Raw genomic sequence first — 18,410 nt, 5'->3', positions numbered from 1 at the left:
ATGGAGACGGACCACGATAAAATGGCCGTCCCATAAAGCAGGCAGTTCTCTGAAACTGTCTGCGGTATGGGGCGGCTATTTTATCGTGGTCCGTCTGCATAGAATTATTAATTGAAGCCAGGAGGGGAGCCGGGACGCGCAGACAGGTAAGCCTGCGGCAATGGGGGGGGGGGGCGGGCATCGGCGGCCGGGGGGGAGGCCGGCGGGGAGGGGGGGCGCCCCCCCATTAACGGCGGAGGGGGAGCCCCAAACCAAGCTACGCCACTGCTGCTGTTATAGATGTATGTAACATCAATTGTTATTGACGCGATCAAAGCTTGGAAAGAGATAAAATTGTGAGAAATAAAATGCTAACCAATCAGCTTTTGCATTACATTTAACATGCTGTGTTTGAAAAATTATCATTACAAGCAGATTGGTTGATACTTTAGTTCTCTCCAAGCTTTCATAAATACCCCCCATCTCCAATTTTTTTTTAAATAATATATTTATATATATATAATATATTTTATAATCTCTATAAGCAAAATCAAGAATATTTGATAACATAAACAAAAATATTAGCTTTATACATAAGTAAAAATAATTTACCACCTATACAGTAGTATCCTCATATTCTATTCATCCAAGTCATTCATTCAGTGCAGATGTTCATTTGTAAGCGTTCAGACACGGAACTTCTTTTAAGACACAGACACTTTATCATGCAAATATATTTCTGGATTATTAGCTAATCCTGCAAATAAAGCCTGCCTCTCCATAGATCTGGATAGCACCCTCTACTCTGTAATTAATATCTGGGGGGAAGGGGAAGACTACAATGGCCTCAGCTGCAGTATTGCTCATTAAGCAAATCCGTGTGTAAAATACAGAGTTGAAATACCATTTATTTAATTGCATTCAACAAATGACATCTTCACTAGAAAACTGTTTATATTATCCTTTTATATATAACTAGTTAAAAGACCATCAAAATGACGGCTTCTGCAATGTACTTTCACTTTGAGCTGTGACAGTTTTTACTTTCACTTTGAGCTGTGACAGTTTTTAGCCCACAAACTCTCCACTCCACCCCCAGTCTCTATCTGCTCCTACCTCCAATCTCTGTCTTGACAGCTCACTATTTCCATATCCAGCAAGTTTGAAACAGATCAGCGTCCCTGCAAAAATTGCTTCCACTTTCTGTTTTGACATCTTTTAGCACATAAAGGAGTAATTTGGTCCGTCGGGTGGTCTTGAGTGGTAACTGGTGGCACTTCATCTCATAGAGGTGAGGATTAGTTAGCTATATCTATATACTGTACTGTACACATATGGAATATAGGAATAACTGTGCGGGGCATTGTTTTCCTGATCGCTGGGCTCCGAAAACTAACAGTCCAGCAATCAGGTCTGAATCAGGCACCAAGTTTACACATATAAGCTATTTTCCTTACTTGAATAAACCTTGGCAGCAAAACCTTACTTGTGACAGTGGAGTACACTACTGCTAAATTACAGCAAAAATCCCACAAGTCGGGGAAAGGCTATTCAATTAAATTGCCATGTTCCTATGCTGAAAAGTGAGATTCAAGTGCTAAAATCCATTGATTCTGCATATACTGCATCATCAATGGGTTTTCCCCATGTGCCAACCCAATTTTTTCTTTCTTAATAGTGGGGATTAGGCGAAAGCGGTTCAGACTCTAGAATTCCGGGCCAGACTAGTTATCTGCAGCGACCTTGGCCTCTGTGTAGCTGAGCTCACTGTGTCTGTCTCCCTGCATCAATTGCTGTGTGACATCTGTCACATACTGTACACATAAATAGGCACCGAGGGTGCCACAGTGGCGAAAGTCACCATAGGTATCCAGTGCGGTCTGGGGTTCTGGAGTCTTGCTCCTATTCTCTATGCAGCAGCTGTGGGTCAAACCTACATCTCCATGCACCTTTTGCTGTGTGTCACACACAAGGCACACACAGATAGCTCGACAGAGGCAGAACTTCCACTGGTGGAGCAGATGCATTGCACCGGGGCCCTTGAGGACTAAGAAGCCCACTGCTGCCCATGTCACCCTCTTTCTTTCACCCACTGTTTTTCCCTGTCATACTCTGCCTCTCCCTGTCACCCTCTGCCTCTCTCTGTCACCTCCTGCTGTGTTGCATATTGTGCAGTTGTGTTGGGGTGGAGGAGGGGGGCCCAAATTATATTTGCGAGAGAAAATCATCACGGCACTGGACGCACTTTACGGCGGACAGAATTATCCAAAAAAGCACTCGCTGCTCAGTAGGGTTGCGAGCAATTTTTAACTAATTCGGACCTACGAAGGCCTCTAAATCGAGTGTTGTTGCCGACGTTTAAATGGCACCTCGCACTCTTCGCAAATATTAGGATCGACCCCAATGAGTGCTGATCATTTAAAAAAAATACAGGATTCTGAGAAGTGATTCCAACATACAAAACATGAAAATGGGTACAGTTTATATGAAATCCAGGCACAAACACTTGCAAGCCTGGTTCTTCTCCAAGAAATGAGGAACACTTGGCAACGTCTGCAGGAGATGAAAACAGCTTTAAATGAAACCACTTCTCATATCCTCCACTATTTAAAAGCAATTGCCTATTAACTGCCTGCTGTATTTGACGTATTTCATTCCTGACATTTAGCAGAACCATCCTCCCAGTTCAATGTCCATCAGCCTGTCATACACGACAGCCGGGAGAACCTCATTGGTGCTGTGCTCAAATCAATGCAGTGACTTCTCATTGGGTGCTGAGAGATGGAGGAAGATGCCAGGGAAACATAAGCAGGTGTTTCTCTCATTTCTCCCATCCTCGTTCACACATTAAGGATCACAGCACTGCTGTGGGGATGGACAGACGGAGGAGAGCTACTGTAGCTCTGACACTCAATTTTCTCTCCCTCCTCTTTTCTATCACTGCTTTCAGCAGCAGCTACTGGTGTGAAGGGATCCGGAAAGTGCCCAAACCTTTCTGCACAGGGAAAGCCAGGGAGAAGCAGTCTTACTGTATTAGATTTAACAACTCGGAAACAAACAACAGCAATGTGGTCCAGTACACTTGGGAAACTGGAGATGATAAATTTATTGAAAGACATTTCCATGCTGGGATTTGGTATTCCTGTGAGGAGAACATTAGTGGTGATGGTAAGTACAATATTATTAACCTGTTTGTGCACAGTATGATCAAGAGATTTGCAGGTTCAAACCCGATCTTAGCTGTCCAGCATCCTCCAGAAAACAGATGTGTAGAAATCAGATAGTGATATACTTTTTGGACTTCGTTCTTAGCATGAGCTTATGTGATTCATAGCTCATAAAACTAGCACATACTTTTATTGACTAAGATTCATGGAAATATAAAGTAGTTTATGCTTCAGTGTTATTATTAGTCTTTACTATTGTGTTATGGCCCCAAAATATTAAGCAATTTTGACTTTTCTCATTTTCTTTTCCTGTGGAGCTTACAGTCTACTTTCTCTACCACAATCATTGAAACACTTCAAGGACAGTTTAGATTAAATCCATTTAGCCTACTGTAAGAAAATGTCTTTGGACCTTGGGAAAACGATATCCTGCAGCCAAAGACACTGCCACAGTGAGTCAGAGCTTTTGGTAAGGAGAACACTACTTGAAAAACACGCATTAAGAACATCCTTGTGGCACACATAATGAATAATATTGTTTGCAATAAGATTTTAATGGCGATATTTTGCACAGCTTGGAGAGAGATAAAATTCTGAGAGATAAAGTACTAACCAATCAAATTCTAATTTACATGTTACAGGCTGTGATTGAAAAATTACTGCAGCTGATTGGTTAATACTTTGTCTCTTACCAGCTTAGATAAATACCACCCTAAACATTATAAAAGAACAACAAAAACAGGATTCTCCACCACATCATTTCTTTTTCTATTTATAATTTTCAATAAATGTCTCCTGAGCTGGAACTACACGAAGGTTGTAGTATTGAAAGATTATTTAAAAATTAGTTTTATTGTATTTAGCATGGAAAGGGTGCTGCAAAGTGCTCAAAGCTGTGCATGGACTACAAAAATGGTGTCCTTGTAATCTGACTGAGAATCCCAATCTATAAGGAATAGACTCCAAAATAGTCTGAGGATGGAGACAACAAAATCTGACACCAGTTCCTCCCTTATTTGGTGGTGATTGTATAATATTTAACATACAAGGTCACTTTAGAACTGATTACAGGTGAAACTTCATTAGCCAGATTGTAAACCTTGCTTAACTTCCCTAACGATACATTACTAGAAAACATCATTCATATAAACTCTGTGTAAAATGTAAATAAAACCAGGTACAGTAGAATGGTATTATATAGTGACTTAGTTCTACTGGGTTATGGTCACTAGGTCACCAAGGATTAGGTCGACAAGCATTAGGTTGACCACTCAAGGCCGACATGCATGAAGGTCGACATGCATGAAGGTCGACATGGGTTCGGTCGACAGGTCATTGGGTCGACACAAGCATTAAGTCAACATGGGGAAGGTCCACGGTCAAAAGATCGACATGGGGTTTTTCACTTTGAGCCGACATTTGCCGACAGGCGGTATTCCATGCCCTACCATCCACTAGTGCATGGTGGGAGAATAAAATAGTGTGCCGATCGTAGTGAGGCACTGTGCCTGAAGCATGGCGAGGGTAGCGAGCCATGAGAGGGAATGCGGTGCACCTTTTTTAGTGTCCATGTTGACTGTGTCGACATCCAGGACAAAAAAGTGAAAAACCAAATATCGACCTTTTGACCATCGACCTTCCCCATGTTGACCTAATGTTTGTGTCGACCCAATGACCTGTCGACCTAACTCATGTAGACCTTCATGCATGTTGACCTTCATGCATGTCGGCCTTCGGTGGTCGACCTAATGCTTGTCAACCTAATTCTTGGTGACCTAGTGACCGTATCCCGGTAGAACTAAGTCACTATATAATACCATTCTACTGTACCTGGTTTTATTGACATCTTACACAGAGATTTAATGAATATTTTATGTCGACCTTCATGCATGTCGACCTTCAGTGGTTGACCTAATGCTTGGAGACCTAAGTATGTATATCCAATGATCCCATTCCGTTCTACCATTACCTTGTGCTTTGATAGGGAGCTGGCATAGTCTTTCTGGAAACATTATTGTGCAGAGTAAGACTTGTTTTAAACAAAATAAATCATGTGCTCTGATCAAAGGTTCTAAAAGTACGATACAAGAAAATTAAATATAGTATGGAGCAGCAGTATTACACACCGCCATACTTCACTTAAACCCCTTTTACAACCGGGTCAGCGGCGGTGTAAATGGGACACGCCATGTCCCTTTACACAGGACTTCTACCCAGGTCCTGACCTGGGTAGAACACGGCTAGGACCTGGGTAGAGGGCGATGTAAATGGGTACGCCGGGTCATCCGACCCAGCTCCCATTTACATCAATGGGGGACGTGCAACCTGCGGACCGCAGCCTGTGCTGCTGTTTGCTATACTCTGCAGACAGCAGCGGAGTAGGTGAGTGGATGCCTGTGTGTGGCTGGGGGGTGTACAGGGGCTGGGGGCAGCCCAGCAGCTTAACTTGGTGCTGGGCTGCCCCCAGCACGGCGATCAGTGTTTTCAGCCGGGATCACCGCTGTCCCGGCGCTTGGAGATGATGTCATCTCCAATCGTCGCCTACATCTACACTGCGGGTGGGCACCGCAATGTAAACGGTGTAAATCCCGGATCTGACCCGTCTTGGATCCTTCTTCCAAATGCCAGGTCGGATCTGGGATATTTGATGTTAAAGGGGTATTACTGGTCATTAACAAATGAAAAACAAGAGATGGGGCACACAAAGCCCTGTTATTGTATCACCTGCTTACACCACTGCATAATGCACTGCACGGACAACGGGGAAGTCAAGAGTCACTAACTACGACTCAAAGTTAAAGCTCCTTATCTTGAATTGATGTACTTAATGCACCTCAAGTATGCAGTGCTATAGTTGACAACTACAAAATTTTAAATTAATAAGATGGACGGTTCAAGTAGGCCATCACCCCAAACCCAAAGGTTTTCCACTGCCCTGAAAACTGCATTCATGCAAGTGAAGATAAGCGGGTCCCACTGGTGAAGATAAGAGGGTCACAGAGTTTACTCGTCTCTTAAGAACTATTTGAAATCATGCAGTTATGTAATGGTACCATCTGCCTAATTTTCTCATCATGATTGTGCCAGCATGTATACTCCCTGTTGCTGCTTTACATCACAGCACCATAGTTAATGGAGTTAGTTCAGTTAACCATTTGTTACATAAGTAATAAAGGACATTTATGGATGGAAATAACAAACTCTGCTAGTTTCATGGAAGGAGAGATTTTAAAAAAGACACTTGACTTGGATAAAGAGCAAATCAATCTTTCTGGGATGGCTAATGTGATATGCACTGCTACTTAATTCCACAACCAGCTCTTAACATGCTGACTCTATTAGACATTAAATCTATGAGAACTTGGGCTGACAAGCAACAAATTGCAAGACATTACCTCTGAGGAATCTAAACACTGATTCTACAGAGGAGATTATGAAGGAACAGGAGACAAAACCAATGCATTTTTTTAAGTTATAACCAATATACTGCAACCTGTATAGAACAATTTTGGTGGTATCAAGTCAACTATCACTGTACTTTCTATCTCTTCTTCTAGCAAGCAAGGTTCAGTTTAGAGAAGTTGTCAGAAATAGGACAATACATACCTGAACATTCACGGAAACACTGAATTGTACTAGGCTATATTTTACATTGGGAATATACAGTAACTTGCATAGCTAGTGTTCCTTCAGCCATTCAGGTGCTATTGCTCCTGAATTCTTATTCGCAGCATAGTACTGATGTTTGGTACTTTAAGCAGGACTCGTTCTGCTCATGAACAATTGGATCCTGCAATGACGGAAGCAGGATGGCAGCAGACTGTCAGTGAATGACAGGCTGGTTACATTTGGGGGATGGAGAGGGGACAGCAATGGCATCCATTTGTGAGGTGTGTCGCTGTCGTTTAGAGGGTGGGAAGAGATCAGGGATCGTAGGACAAATATTTTCTGGCTTCTGCGTTGGCTGACTTGTGTGGCACCATAATTGGGGGAGAGATTCAATGCTGTGTACTCAGACGTAGGTCGGATCACTACAGTAGCAGGAAGTGTCTGCCTGTAATAGATGCCTCCTGCTGCTTCAACATACAATGCTATCACTGCTGCTTCCAAGTGCAACCTGAATGAGCCTCCCAGTGCACACACTGCTCACCCAGTTGCTGCATTGCTGCTTCCCATCATCACATTAGAAAGCCCAAAAAGCCAATATATGACAAAGCCTCCGTTGTATACTGTAGCTTATAATATGGTAATTGCAGGACTTTTTCCATTGTCCAGCAGATTAAGAACATCCCAATTATCAAGTATAACACTCTATTATATATTTAATGAATATGACAATATATACTGTACTATTGTAAATCTGCTATCTACTGTATTAAGCAAACACACTACTCACTCATTCAATTAATGCATCCACCACCCATCGCTGCAGGGTCAGATTAAGGGCCAAGTGGTCTTGGGACAGAGAATGATTGAGGACCTGTTTGCAGAAGCAGAGGTGCTATGAACAGTGTTGGGTAGATGTGGCCAGTACCATGGGGCATGTATGCCCTCTACTCTATCAGCCCTCTGGGTGGGGGATTATCATCTCTCTGCCATGATAACGGGCTTGTTTTTATGCGAACGTCAGGGCCGGCGCCACCACTAGGCAGCCTTAGGCATTTGCCTAGGGCGCCGGCCGCTGGAGGGCGGCAGTTTGGAGCTTGTCCACGCCACATCATCCGCCAAGCTCCCCCCCCCCGGATAGTCACGGCGCCGCCGGACACCCCCCCTCTCCTCCCATCCCTGGGCATCGCACGGCAAGCCCCCCCCCCCCCGAAACGTCACAGCGCTGGACCCCCTCCTCTCCCCTCCCTGGGGAGAGTCGCGGCGGCGCACAGCAAGCCCCCACGAAGGTCACGGCGCCATGCGCCGCATCACTGGACCCGGCAGCGTGGCCCCCCCTGGAGCGGGTAAGTGTTTGAGCACCGGAGCGCCCACCCCCCTCCCCGTCTGGGGCGCTCTGGTGCCTAGCACCGGCCCTGGCGAACGTCTGGAGTTTTAGTCCCATCTGCCCCATTGTAAATCTGACCCTGCTTTGCTGAAACCTATTGTATGGGATCTGAGGGCCTAATTCATGTTTGCTTGCAATTGCCGATGTTCACACAACTGAATTATCGGCAGACTGCACGGGTGCTGCAAACGCAATGCGCATGTGTCCAGGTACTTCTGCCGTGTTGTTCACAGTGAGAACTTTAATGCAGAGTGATTGACAGGAAGTAACTGTTTGAGGTAGGAAACAGGGAGTGCTACCATAAAACACAGGTGTGTCATGGCCATTTTTTTAGGACCTGTATCTACCTCATCTGGGATCATGTATGTAGCGAGAAGCATGGTCTAGTGACGCTACTGCTGTGTTCAGTCTGTATGACCATAGACTTACTACAGGAGTCAAAGTTTCACAATATTGTGTATCAGCTACATATGTGTACACAAATGCTAAGGTCTCTTACGGCTCTTGTGGGCATCTATAACCTTTTGTGGATGACAGCTTCACTCAGGATGATTAGCAATTCCTTAGCCTAAGTACTGTATTTGCAGCCACGTAGGCAAGTGCGTGGAAACATAAATGAGGTCCTGAGTGTAGTAGTAGATTGTCCTTCAAAGCACTCTGCTTGCTGTGTACATGGTGCAGATGCTTCCTCTTTGTGAACTTCAGCAACTAATCAGCAACCAAGGAGCTCGCACTGTAGCCAATTAGCATGCAATACTGCACTTGGATACAGGGGGTTTATTCGGATTTAAATCGACCCCCCCCCCCGCGCATTTGCACGGGGGACAGATTTGTTGTGTCTGCACATGCACAGTTATGCGCATGTATAGACGTTTTGTGCGAGCGGGCACGGCGAACTGCATGTTTGCCATCCCGCTAGCACCTAGCAGTGCGGGCGGGGAGCACAGCCCACGGGTATGCCCAGCGTTTCATGGGCGTTCCCATTGTAATGGCCCGGTGACGTGGGTGCGGGGGCGCCAGCAGATGTCAGCTGCCCGTCCACTTCCCACACAGGGCGCTAGGAAATCGGAGACATCTCTGCAAGCGCTGGAGAAATCATTTGATGGTTCGCGGATCATCGAATGATTTCTCCCTCTGTACCCAAGGCTGCGAATGGATGATAATTCAAATAATCCATTCAGAGCCCTGCAGGGGATCGTGGCATGCAAGGGGGGGGGGGGCGTGTAATTTACAGCCTTGCGAGTCAACCAGAATAAGGTCCACAATCCAGTATGTTTGAATGAATAGCATCACAAGCAGCAGAGTGAGTTATACAGAACTGCTATAGTCTAATGTTATGTCAATGGAAGACTTATGTAACACTGGATGGGTTTCTACATGGTGCCAGATTATTTTACAGGATGTACAGTAGAATTTTAACAGCTTGAAGACTGTAACCCCTATGCATGAAATATGAAATGTCATTTTCATGCTTGTTATATTATTCAGGTTTTAGTTCCCTGGCAAAAAGGCAATGCTGTCTCAGCAACATAGAGTACGCTGCCAAATTATTAGCAATTAATGCTGCATTACCACCAAGGAAGTCATTATCCTAAAGTGGCCCCTCCCCCTAGCGGGAAGCAGCTTTCATTTGCATAATTTGTCTTAACTGGCAGACACCAATATTCTCTGCTGGCTTCTCCAGCACAGAATTATATGAGTAAGCTATTCCCACATATTAATGTTGGATGTAGAGCTGTAAAAAAGCTTAGTTATTTTATTATAGTCTTAAACAAATCATTGCGCAAAAAAACAATCTCTTAATACCTGGATTATGGATGTGTTATTCAATATTAAATGTTGTTGGAAGGGATAAGACATTTTATAAACACAGTATGTATATATATATAAATATATATATATATATATATACATACAAACAGTATAGACTGTATATATATATATATATATATAATAATCGAGCGCGGGACGCAGCATCACCCGGCCGGAGGTGGGCGGCGCTGCAGCCCCCGGCAGTAGATCAACTGAGCACCATCCAGCACCCCCGGGCAGCGCTGCAGCCCCCAGGAGTAGATCAGCTCAGCACCCCCGGCAGCACCATCCAGCACCCCCGGCAGCACCATTGATCACCTCCAGTGGAGGGCCCGGCACAGGTTAAGTCAGGTCGCAGTGAGAGGACCAGCTCACTCGGCGACCCCCTGCCCCCGGCCAGGACAGGAGGCACATTAGCCATGGGTTCCCCGGCATGACACACAGAGGCTGGCAGGAACACCCCCCCACCCCGGCCGTGCATTGTATTTCCGGCCTGCGGGCTGCACCAGCTCCGGGTGAACGCATCGGCACCCCCCTGGCCCCTTTGACTCTCCCCCAGCCCACTGACCACCCTAGGACCACCTCCACTGCCCTATGGACGCAGTGCCGGGCAAAAGAAGACCAGCAGACCCGGTGAGAAGGGACCCATCCCCCCCCCCCCGCCAGCTAGGACAGGAGGCAGATCAGCCAGGGGGACCCCCGGCAATTCACCCACTGGCCGGTAGGATCCCCCCCCCCAACAGGCCACACCAGCCCCGGGTAAACTCTGTGGCAGCTCCGCACCCTCCCCCCCACCTCCACTTCCACTGACTCTCCCCCGGCCTCACTGACTTTGCCCCCTCCCCCCACCACCACCACCACCCACGGCTCTCCCACAGGAAGATTCAAGATGGCGCCGCAAATGGCTGCCTAGGAACTGTGCAAATGTATCATGTGTTAACTGTACTGTCCCTGCTTAACTGTACTGTCCCTGCTTATATTGCTACCTACCTGGCTGCTGCAGCGACCAGTGGCGCCGCTGATGGCTGCCTAGGCACTGCGCAGCTCGGCAGGTATGTGTTCCCTGTGTGATAACTGTACTGTCCCTGCTTATATTGCTACCTACCTGGCTGCTGCAACGACCAGTGGCGACGCTGATGGCTGCCTAGGCGCTGTGCAGCTTGGCAGGTATGCGTTCCCTGTGTGATAAATGTACTGTCCCTGCTTATATTGCTACCTACCTGGCTGCCGCAATGACCAGTGGCGCCGCCGATGGCTGCCTAGGCGCTGTACAGCTCAGCGGGTTCATGTCCCTTATGTGATAAATGTACTGTCCTGCTTATATTGCTACCTACCTGGCTGCTGCAACGACCAGTGGCGCCGCTGATGGCTGCCTAGGCGCTGTGCAGCTTGGCAGGCATGTGATCCCCGCAAGTGATGTCTTAATGCTCTTAATGTAATGCGTTTAATGTCTCAATGGAATGTGTAAAATGTCTCAATGGAATGCATGTAATGTGTTGTCGTCCCCCCCCCCCCCCCATTTTATCCCTGCTTGATGCTGCACTGTAATCCACAAAAAATTCCTAGTGTGCGCAAGCACACATGGCCAATAAAGTTGATTCTATTCTATTCTATTCTTCTATTTTAATCTATTCAATTCTATATTCTATTCTATGTCCCTTCCATTACCTCAACTCATGTTGCTGGCCACTAGTCTGCTAATGGAAGACTACTAGGTACTGGGTGATTGATGTCACATTATACAACCTCTGGCAATCATTGGTTCAGAGCACATGATAGCATTTGAGGGACACTAGGATTTTTTTGCATTAGGTAAGCTACCTAGTATTTACACTTAAATTGTGTATCCCTTTTATTCTGATCAGGACAAAATTTCCATTTACATCAGGAAAATAAAAGAAAATTAAAAACTGTTTTTTTGTTGTTTTTTGATCACCCAATGCTCTTCCTCTTACATAAAGGAGGAATGCTATTTGCCATTGGCAGAATGCTGTTAGTGTGCTGGGAGAGGCATCTAGCGGTAGTCATTTGAAAGTCCAATGTTATGTAAGAAGAGTAAAAAAAAAAATTACATTCTAGAACAATTGCACGTATTAAGGTCTGTTTATTGTCCAATCCGGAAAGGTTAAGGCAAAAAAATTACCCTTTCTCAATTTGTAACATACATAATATAAAAGTGTGGCATTTCTGGAACACGCCCATATCCCCCTCACCCACTCACCACACACACAAACAAACACACATACCAAACACCTGAGGCACCCCTTCTTCTAGTCTATGTGTGTGTCTCTACCTTATACTTACCTAATTTGCAAGTTTGTAACAATTAATTTGTATTTATTAACCATTGCTTATGTACAGCAGAAAATTCCTTTGCACATTTTCAACTGGACATAACAGTGATAAAACATACTGGGTAGTTACAGACAGTCATAGAGGTAAGAGGGCCCTGCTCACAATCTTACAATCTATATGGAAATCTATATGGAAATAAACCTGTAACGTGCGTGGGTGTATGCAGCGACTGGTGGTGGGCTGAGCCCTCAGCCGGGACCGCTGTTTAGAACGGTCACGGCAAAGCCCTACACTAACTCTGTTGGCCGTCCCGGGCAAGTGACCGCAGGCTGCAAGGTGCTAGGCTTCTCCTTTAGTCGCCGCGTTCGAGGGAGCAGGTTAAGCCCGCTCCAACCCCGATGCAACCAGGTTTTATGTTGGGACAAGCCCACGGCGACTGCCAGGGATCGGACCAAAAGGAGGATCTGACTACTAGGGCCTAACTGAATAAAACACCCTGTCTAACGGCACCAGGCCAAGAACGGGGAATGTGGCCAAGCCACAAGCACCTGTACTATCGTAACGGGGTGCCACCAAACGCAAAATACGCCAACACAAAAATGGTACAATACGGTACCCCAAAACGGGCGAAAATCCCCTAGCGAGAACCTCTCCGGATCCCGGAGAGCCAGGCAACACGAGAACAGAACAACTAAAGATACAGGACAGCTAGTCCAGAAAATAACGGATAAGGACCGGGCTCCACTGGAGCACTTACGTAACCGGGACAGAACCTCCAGCGGCAGAAGATGGTGCAGAGTCCGTCTGGAGTGTCTTGGCAGGACCAGATGGAAGGATCGCTGACCAAGGGAAATCCGGATAAAGGATGACCGCAGCAATCTGGCAGCTGACACACAGCTGGCCTTTGCTGAAAGGTGTCGGCTAAGAGACGGTGCGAGGCTGGACCGACAGCTGGGGGATAGTAACGGCACAGGCGCGGTGCACGGCAGAGGAACTGCAGGGACCGGGACAACAGAGAGCAGCAGACTCTCTGTAAGGAAACAATATCACCGGCGGGGCTGTGCTGGGCCAGCTCCCTTAAAAGGGATGTGCTGACCAATCAGCCCCCGCCGTGACACCAGCCCCCATGATAGTTTAATTGACTGCCGCCATTGTCCGGGCGCGCGCCGCCCGGCGTCTCCTGGTTGCCTGGCAACCGCCGGGCGACGCGGCCAGACTACATCCAGCGTCCCCCTGCCTGGCGGAAGTGACGCGCCGCGGCCGGGCATACGTCACCCCTGCTGTCCGGCGCTCGCCGGGCGGAAGTGCCCGGACCGCCCTTCTAAGGGCGCCGGGACGCTGCTGCGGTGACACCGCAGCAGCGCTTCTGACAAAACCTTGATATACAAAAATAGGTGGTACCTATTACATAATGGTCAACTAGATTGCAAGGTTCTTGGTGGGCTGTATGATATGGTCACCCAGCAATGTTTGCCTGGGGACAGGACAGGGCCGGATTATTCATCCAATGATTAATGGTGCTGAGCATCAGGAGTCAAGGCACACTGTCTGAACACGTGTGCAATGCATTACTGGGAGTTGACTAGGTCCCATAACACTTTGCACAAGAGGTCAGAGGCTGAGAGGCTTGTGCTGAGCTCTGCTCATTATATGCTTCTCAGGCCCATAAAGGATAGCAGCAGCAGCTGCCTTGTCATGGGAGGGTTTTTAATCAGAGGCAGCAGTGAGCCTGTCAGGGCTCCTACAGAGTAAGGGAGTAAGGTACAGAGGGACAGACATAGGCTTTTCATGTGGTATTTTATTTATTTATATATATATTAATCCCCCCCTTTCTAAAGTGCCCCGGGCCCCCCGAAGGCTTTATCCGGCTCTGGGACAGGAGGATGAGAAAGTGAGTTAAACAGAAAATAAGAGGGAGAGAAAGAGGAATTACAGGTTTTAGTTAATGTTGGGATGAACACTTGAGGCAGAGCATTATTTATTTGTGAGGGTATAGGATCAAGAGGAAAGGTAGTAAAGAAGCAGGAAGAGAAAAGTGTTGACAGTTCATCTTTATTTTGGGATCAAATGAAGAGAAGGTGCCAGAGAGTTCAGGTGGGGAATTGAGGAGGTCACTGACTAAAAAAAAGATACTATTTAGATCAGATCTCATCAATATTATCCTTGAAGTAGAAAGCAAGGTTGTGTGCATTCATAGTGGCTGGTTGGATGGGTAAGGGAGGGTTGAGAAGTGATTTAAACATATTAAAAAGTTGCTTGGGGTTAGCTACTTGAGCAGAGAGGATAGTTTGGAAATATGTTAACTATGGTAAATTGGCAGTCTCCTTTAGCAGTCCAAATTATTTTTTTTCCAAATCAAACAGTCTGGTTTAAATATTTAAATGAATTGTAATTTTGTATTTATATTATTCAAAAATGGCCTACATTGAATGTTGAACGATGTTAATGTTCTTGTTTTAAAGTGGCTCACCACTGGATCTGCTACTGGCACTAAGGCCATTGAGCCTGTCAAGATGGTGGACTTGAGAGGATTACGTTAGGAGTGGTAGATAGACTTATTTGTGAGGTAGTCGCTTGGAGTACGAGATTTAAACCACTGATATTCAACTTTATATGAATGTTTGTACAGGTGTCTTGTTAATTTAGAGTACCAAGGTTGAAGGGGAGTATGATGGGTAGCTGGAGCTATGTACTTCATCAAGGACAATTTCTAGAGTCGCTGCATTTTCAAGTTTAAACATATTGTTGAATCAGAAATTTCATCCTCAAATTTTACAATTCCAAAATATTTTGATAATACAATCCTATATCTAACCAAGGAGCACATTAAGAACTGGCTAGAGAAGTGTGTTTGTGTGTAGAAGCATGTTACTATTCAGAGTCGGCGCTAGGTATAGGCAAACTAGGGTTATGGCTAGTGGTGGTGCTACTGTCAGTGCAGAGGATCTGGCTGCTAAGGGCATGGGTTGTCCTTCAGGACTTGCCTTTCCCCCTGCACCCAGGCGTGCACACGCAGTAGTGGATGGTCCATGTGTGCGCAGGACTACCATATGACAGATGGCCGATCCGCTATAGCCATCAATTCAGTTTACCCACCCCATGTTGTGCAGCCTGCGCTATATGGACCGCCAGAAAATGGAATTCCTACCATTAGAATTCCCAGCGGCTCTTCCTCCTGCCTTCTGATAAGTAGAAATAGTACATGCGCAATGTGGTGACATGCTCTTTGTGTCACTGTGTCTGGGAAGAAGTGGGGAAGCGCCTTAGTGGAGATTTTTGCTGACCGGCACCACAGGAGGGAGTAACTTGCAGAGGTGAGTGGGCCATTTACAGTACATTAGCATATCGATTTCTGATGAGTATGTTTTTCATCTGGCCTTTATAATGTATTTTTTATTCACCCTTTCTCTCTCCACCTATGTCCTCTGTCCCTGACACACAGCCATCCTCCAGTTCCTAACTCCCCTGGTCCCAAACTAACATCTCACACCCATTGTCCCCACAAATCCTCTCACCCCATACCCGCTACCCACCAGTCCCTGCCTGCCACCCCACACATAGGGGGAAATTTACTAATATGATTTCGTAGAAAAAAATCGTATTTTCCTAGGAAAATACGATTTTTGGGGTTTATTTGTATTTTTGGCATTTACTATGCCAAAAATACAAATATTCATATTAATTTTGAAGGGACATTCAAATACATTTACAAATACGAATATCTACACCATCGATAGAATACGACAGGAATCACCATTCAAAAGAATGGTGACTCCTGATTTACTAAGCAGCCGTATTGAAAATACGGCTGCTAATTAGTGTAAAATTGCCACGAATATATGGCAGGAAAATATTATTTTCCTGTCGTATTTGGCAGAAGCCTGGATGGAAGATCTGAAGTCTTGATCCGACGTAGTCCTGGACTTCTTCCAGCTTCTTCAAGCTGCCGATGATTCCAGCAGTTTCCCCGCATCGGACTGAGAGGTGCAGATATCCTTCATCCTCTGCGCCTCTCATCAGAATGATTCTATTGGCCGCTAGGCGGCCAAACAGGAGCCGACTTTCTCAGAATCATTCTGATGAGAGGCGCAGAGGATGAAGGATATCTGCACCTCTCAGTCCGATGCGGGGAAACTGCTGGAATCGCCAGCAGCTTGAAGAAGCTGGAAGAAGTCCAGGCTGACCGGTCAGGGGGTTAATGCTTTGGCCGGGGGGACTTGTATAAAAAGTCTCCCTCGGCTGTGGCATTACCCTGCTGGCTGGTTTGACCTGGGGTTGGTTCTTAAAATACGGGGGACTCCTAGTCATTTTGTCCCGCGTATTTTGGGAACCAGCCCTGGACATGGAGCCTGGGGCTGGTTGTTAAAAATCGGGGAACCCCTATTTGTCGGGTTCCCTGATTTTTAATTACCGACCCGGCTCTTTCAGCCTGGTGCTGGTTTCAGCTGGGGGGGGGGGGGGGGGGGGGCACGCTGTTTTTTAAATTTATTTTACAATTTTTTAATCACTAAAGCCTGCATGGATCTGACTGATCCATGCAGGCTTCTGCCAAATACGACAGGAAAATAAAGTGTATTTTCCTGCCGTATATTCGTGTCAGTTTTACACTGATTAGCAGCCGTATTTTCAGTAAATCAGGAGTCACCATTCTGTTGAATGGTGATTCTTGTCGTATTCTATCGATGGTGTAGATATTCGTATTTGTAAATAACGATTTTTTTCTACGAAATCATATTAGTAAATTTCCGTCAATATCTTGCACTATTGTAGTATAATATCATATGGGGTAGTAGCCCCCATACCCCCTCCCAAAACCACTTTGTTGGATCTATTTAAAATATGGAGGTGGTAACGCTAGTGCTCTTGCTTACAAAGGCCACCAAAATGACTAGTTACAGCTCTGTGGATGAGAATTCCTATGGGTGTGGGGCTAATGCGTGTTGCTGACTGTTGATGTGATCTGTACTGCTCGGTCACGGGTGCTGGGTCAGAAAGGCGCATCAAATTGGTTAGCGCAGGCTCTGACGCCATCTTACATGTGATACATTTACAAAGGTGATGCATGTGGAGAATAGAACAAAGCGAAAATAAAACAGCTCCTAACTGTCAAGTAACATTCTGGGTTTGAAAAATGAAAGATATGAGCTAATTATCACCTTCTCTTTTATCACTGCCCCACAGTGCTTAGGATCCTGTGTGGTGCCATATTTCTGAATACAGTCAATCAGCCAGCGCACCATGTGGGAGGCTTCTTGGTCAATCATGTGTGCAGGGTGTACAGTGCATACTGCACACATGGTACAGTAAGTACACCATTTATCCAGCCAAGGTCTGCATAGCTGGATCATACGTTAGGCATTTCTGACCTGCTGGCCAGAATATCCAATTTTTTTTTGTATGTTGCATAGGGCCCCATGGAGCCAAAATATTGTCTGGTACAGTAAGTGCTACAATATAGATCAGTGTCATTTTGTGTAGAGGGCAACACATTTTATTTTATAAGAGGTTATCAAGCTTTTCCGACTGTGGATCTCCAGTGCATGAATCTGAGAATGTTCAAGTATAATAGCTAAGTCAGCTATTAGCACCAAAGATATATAAATGATATGACCCTTAGTTTTGTTTAGGTGCTCTAATAATAAACACATGAACTCTAGATTGTTTTTAGAACAAATAAAAAACAATCTAGAAACTTTGAAACCCATAGAGCAGATGGTGCCACTCCTGTGCCAAATCTCATAGAGGTTGTACATCAAGGGCACAGATTTCCAGCTGGAGGAAGTGTAACAATACTCTCTTGTGATGCAACTAGAATTGTTAAATAAGTATACTAAAACAATTATACAATTAATCATTAATATATATCTTAAAATATACTATAACTCAACATTTAAATATATAGATATTTCCAGGTAAACAACAAATACTAACTGCTCAAAACCCTAAATAATACCTTTAACAAAATAAGAAAAAGAAGAGATTGTGTCTGACTCACTCCCTTCTCTATACATGTATTTTGAGTATTACTATACCAAAAGACTTGCCAAGCAAATATACTTTATATCCCAACTAGCTGAGGTACCCGGCATTGCACGGTTTGGTTATACCATTAGTATTACTTGCACTTTATCGTTCTTTTGTTTTAAGCTTAACCACTCACCATG

General features: G+C 45.4%; 1 protein-coding gene across 2 annotated transcripts in view; it reads left to right on the top strand.

Moving 5' to 3' along the window:
• Window positions 1-2,714: 2,714 nt before the first annotated feature.
• GSG1L2 (GSG1 like 2) overlaps window positions 2,715-18,410 on the top strand; it is an 88,103-nt gene continuing 72,407 nt past the window's right edge. Inside the window, exon 1 of one of the 2 annotated variants that reach the window (XM_083148147.1) lies at window positions 2,715-3,147. In XM_083148147.1, coding sequence (XP_083004273.1) covers window positions 2,853-3,147 — 295 coding nt within the window. In that variant the 5' untranslated portion in view covers window positions 2,715-2,852. The remainder of the gene's footprint in view (window positions 3,148-18,410) is intronic. The other variant, XM_083148146.1, reaches the window with a different exon arrangement.

The sequence above is a fragment of the Crinia signifera genome, chromosome 6 (assembly GCF_055691185.1).
Source record: "Crinia signifera chromosome 6, ASM5569118v1, whole genome shotgun sequence".
NCBI lineage: Eukaryota > Metazoa > Chordata > Amphibia > Anura > Myobatrachidae > Crinia > Crinia signifera.
This window is presented reverse-complemented; position numbering and strand designations above follow the sequence as displayed.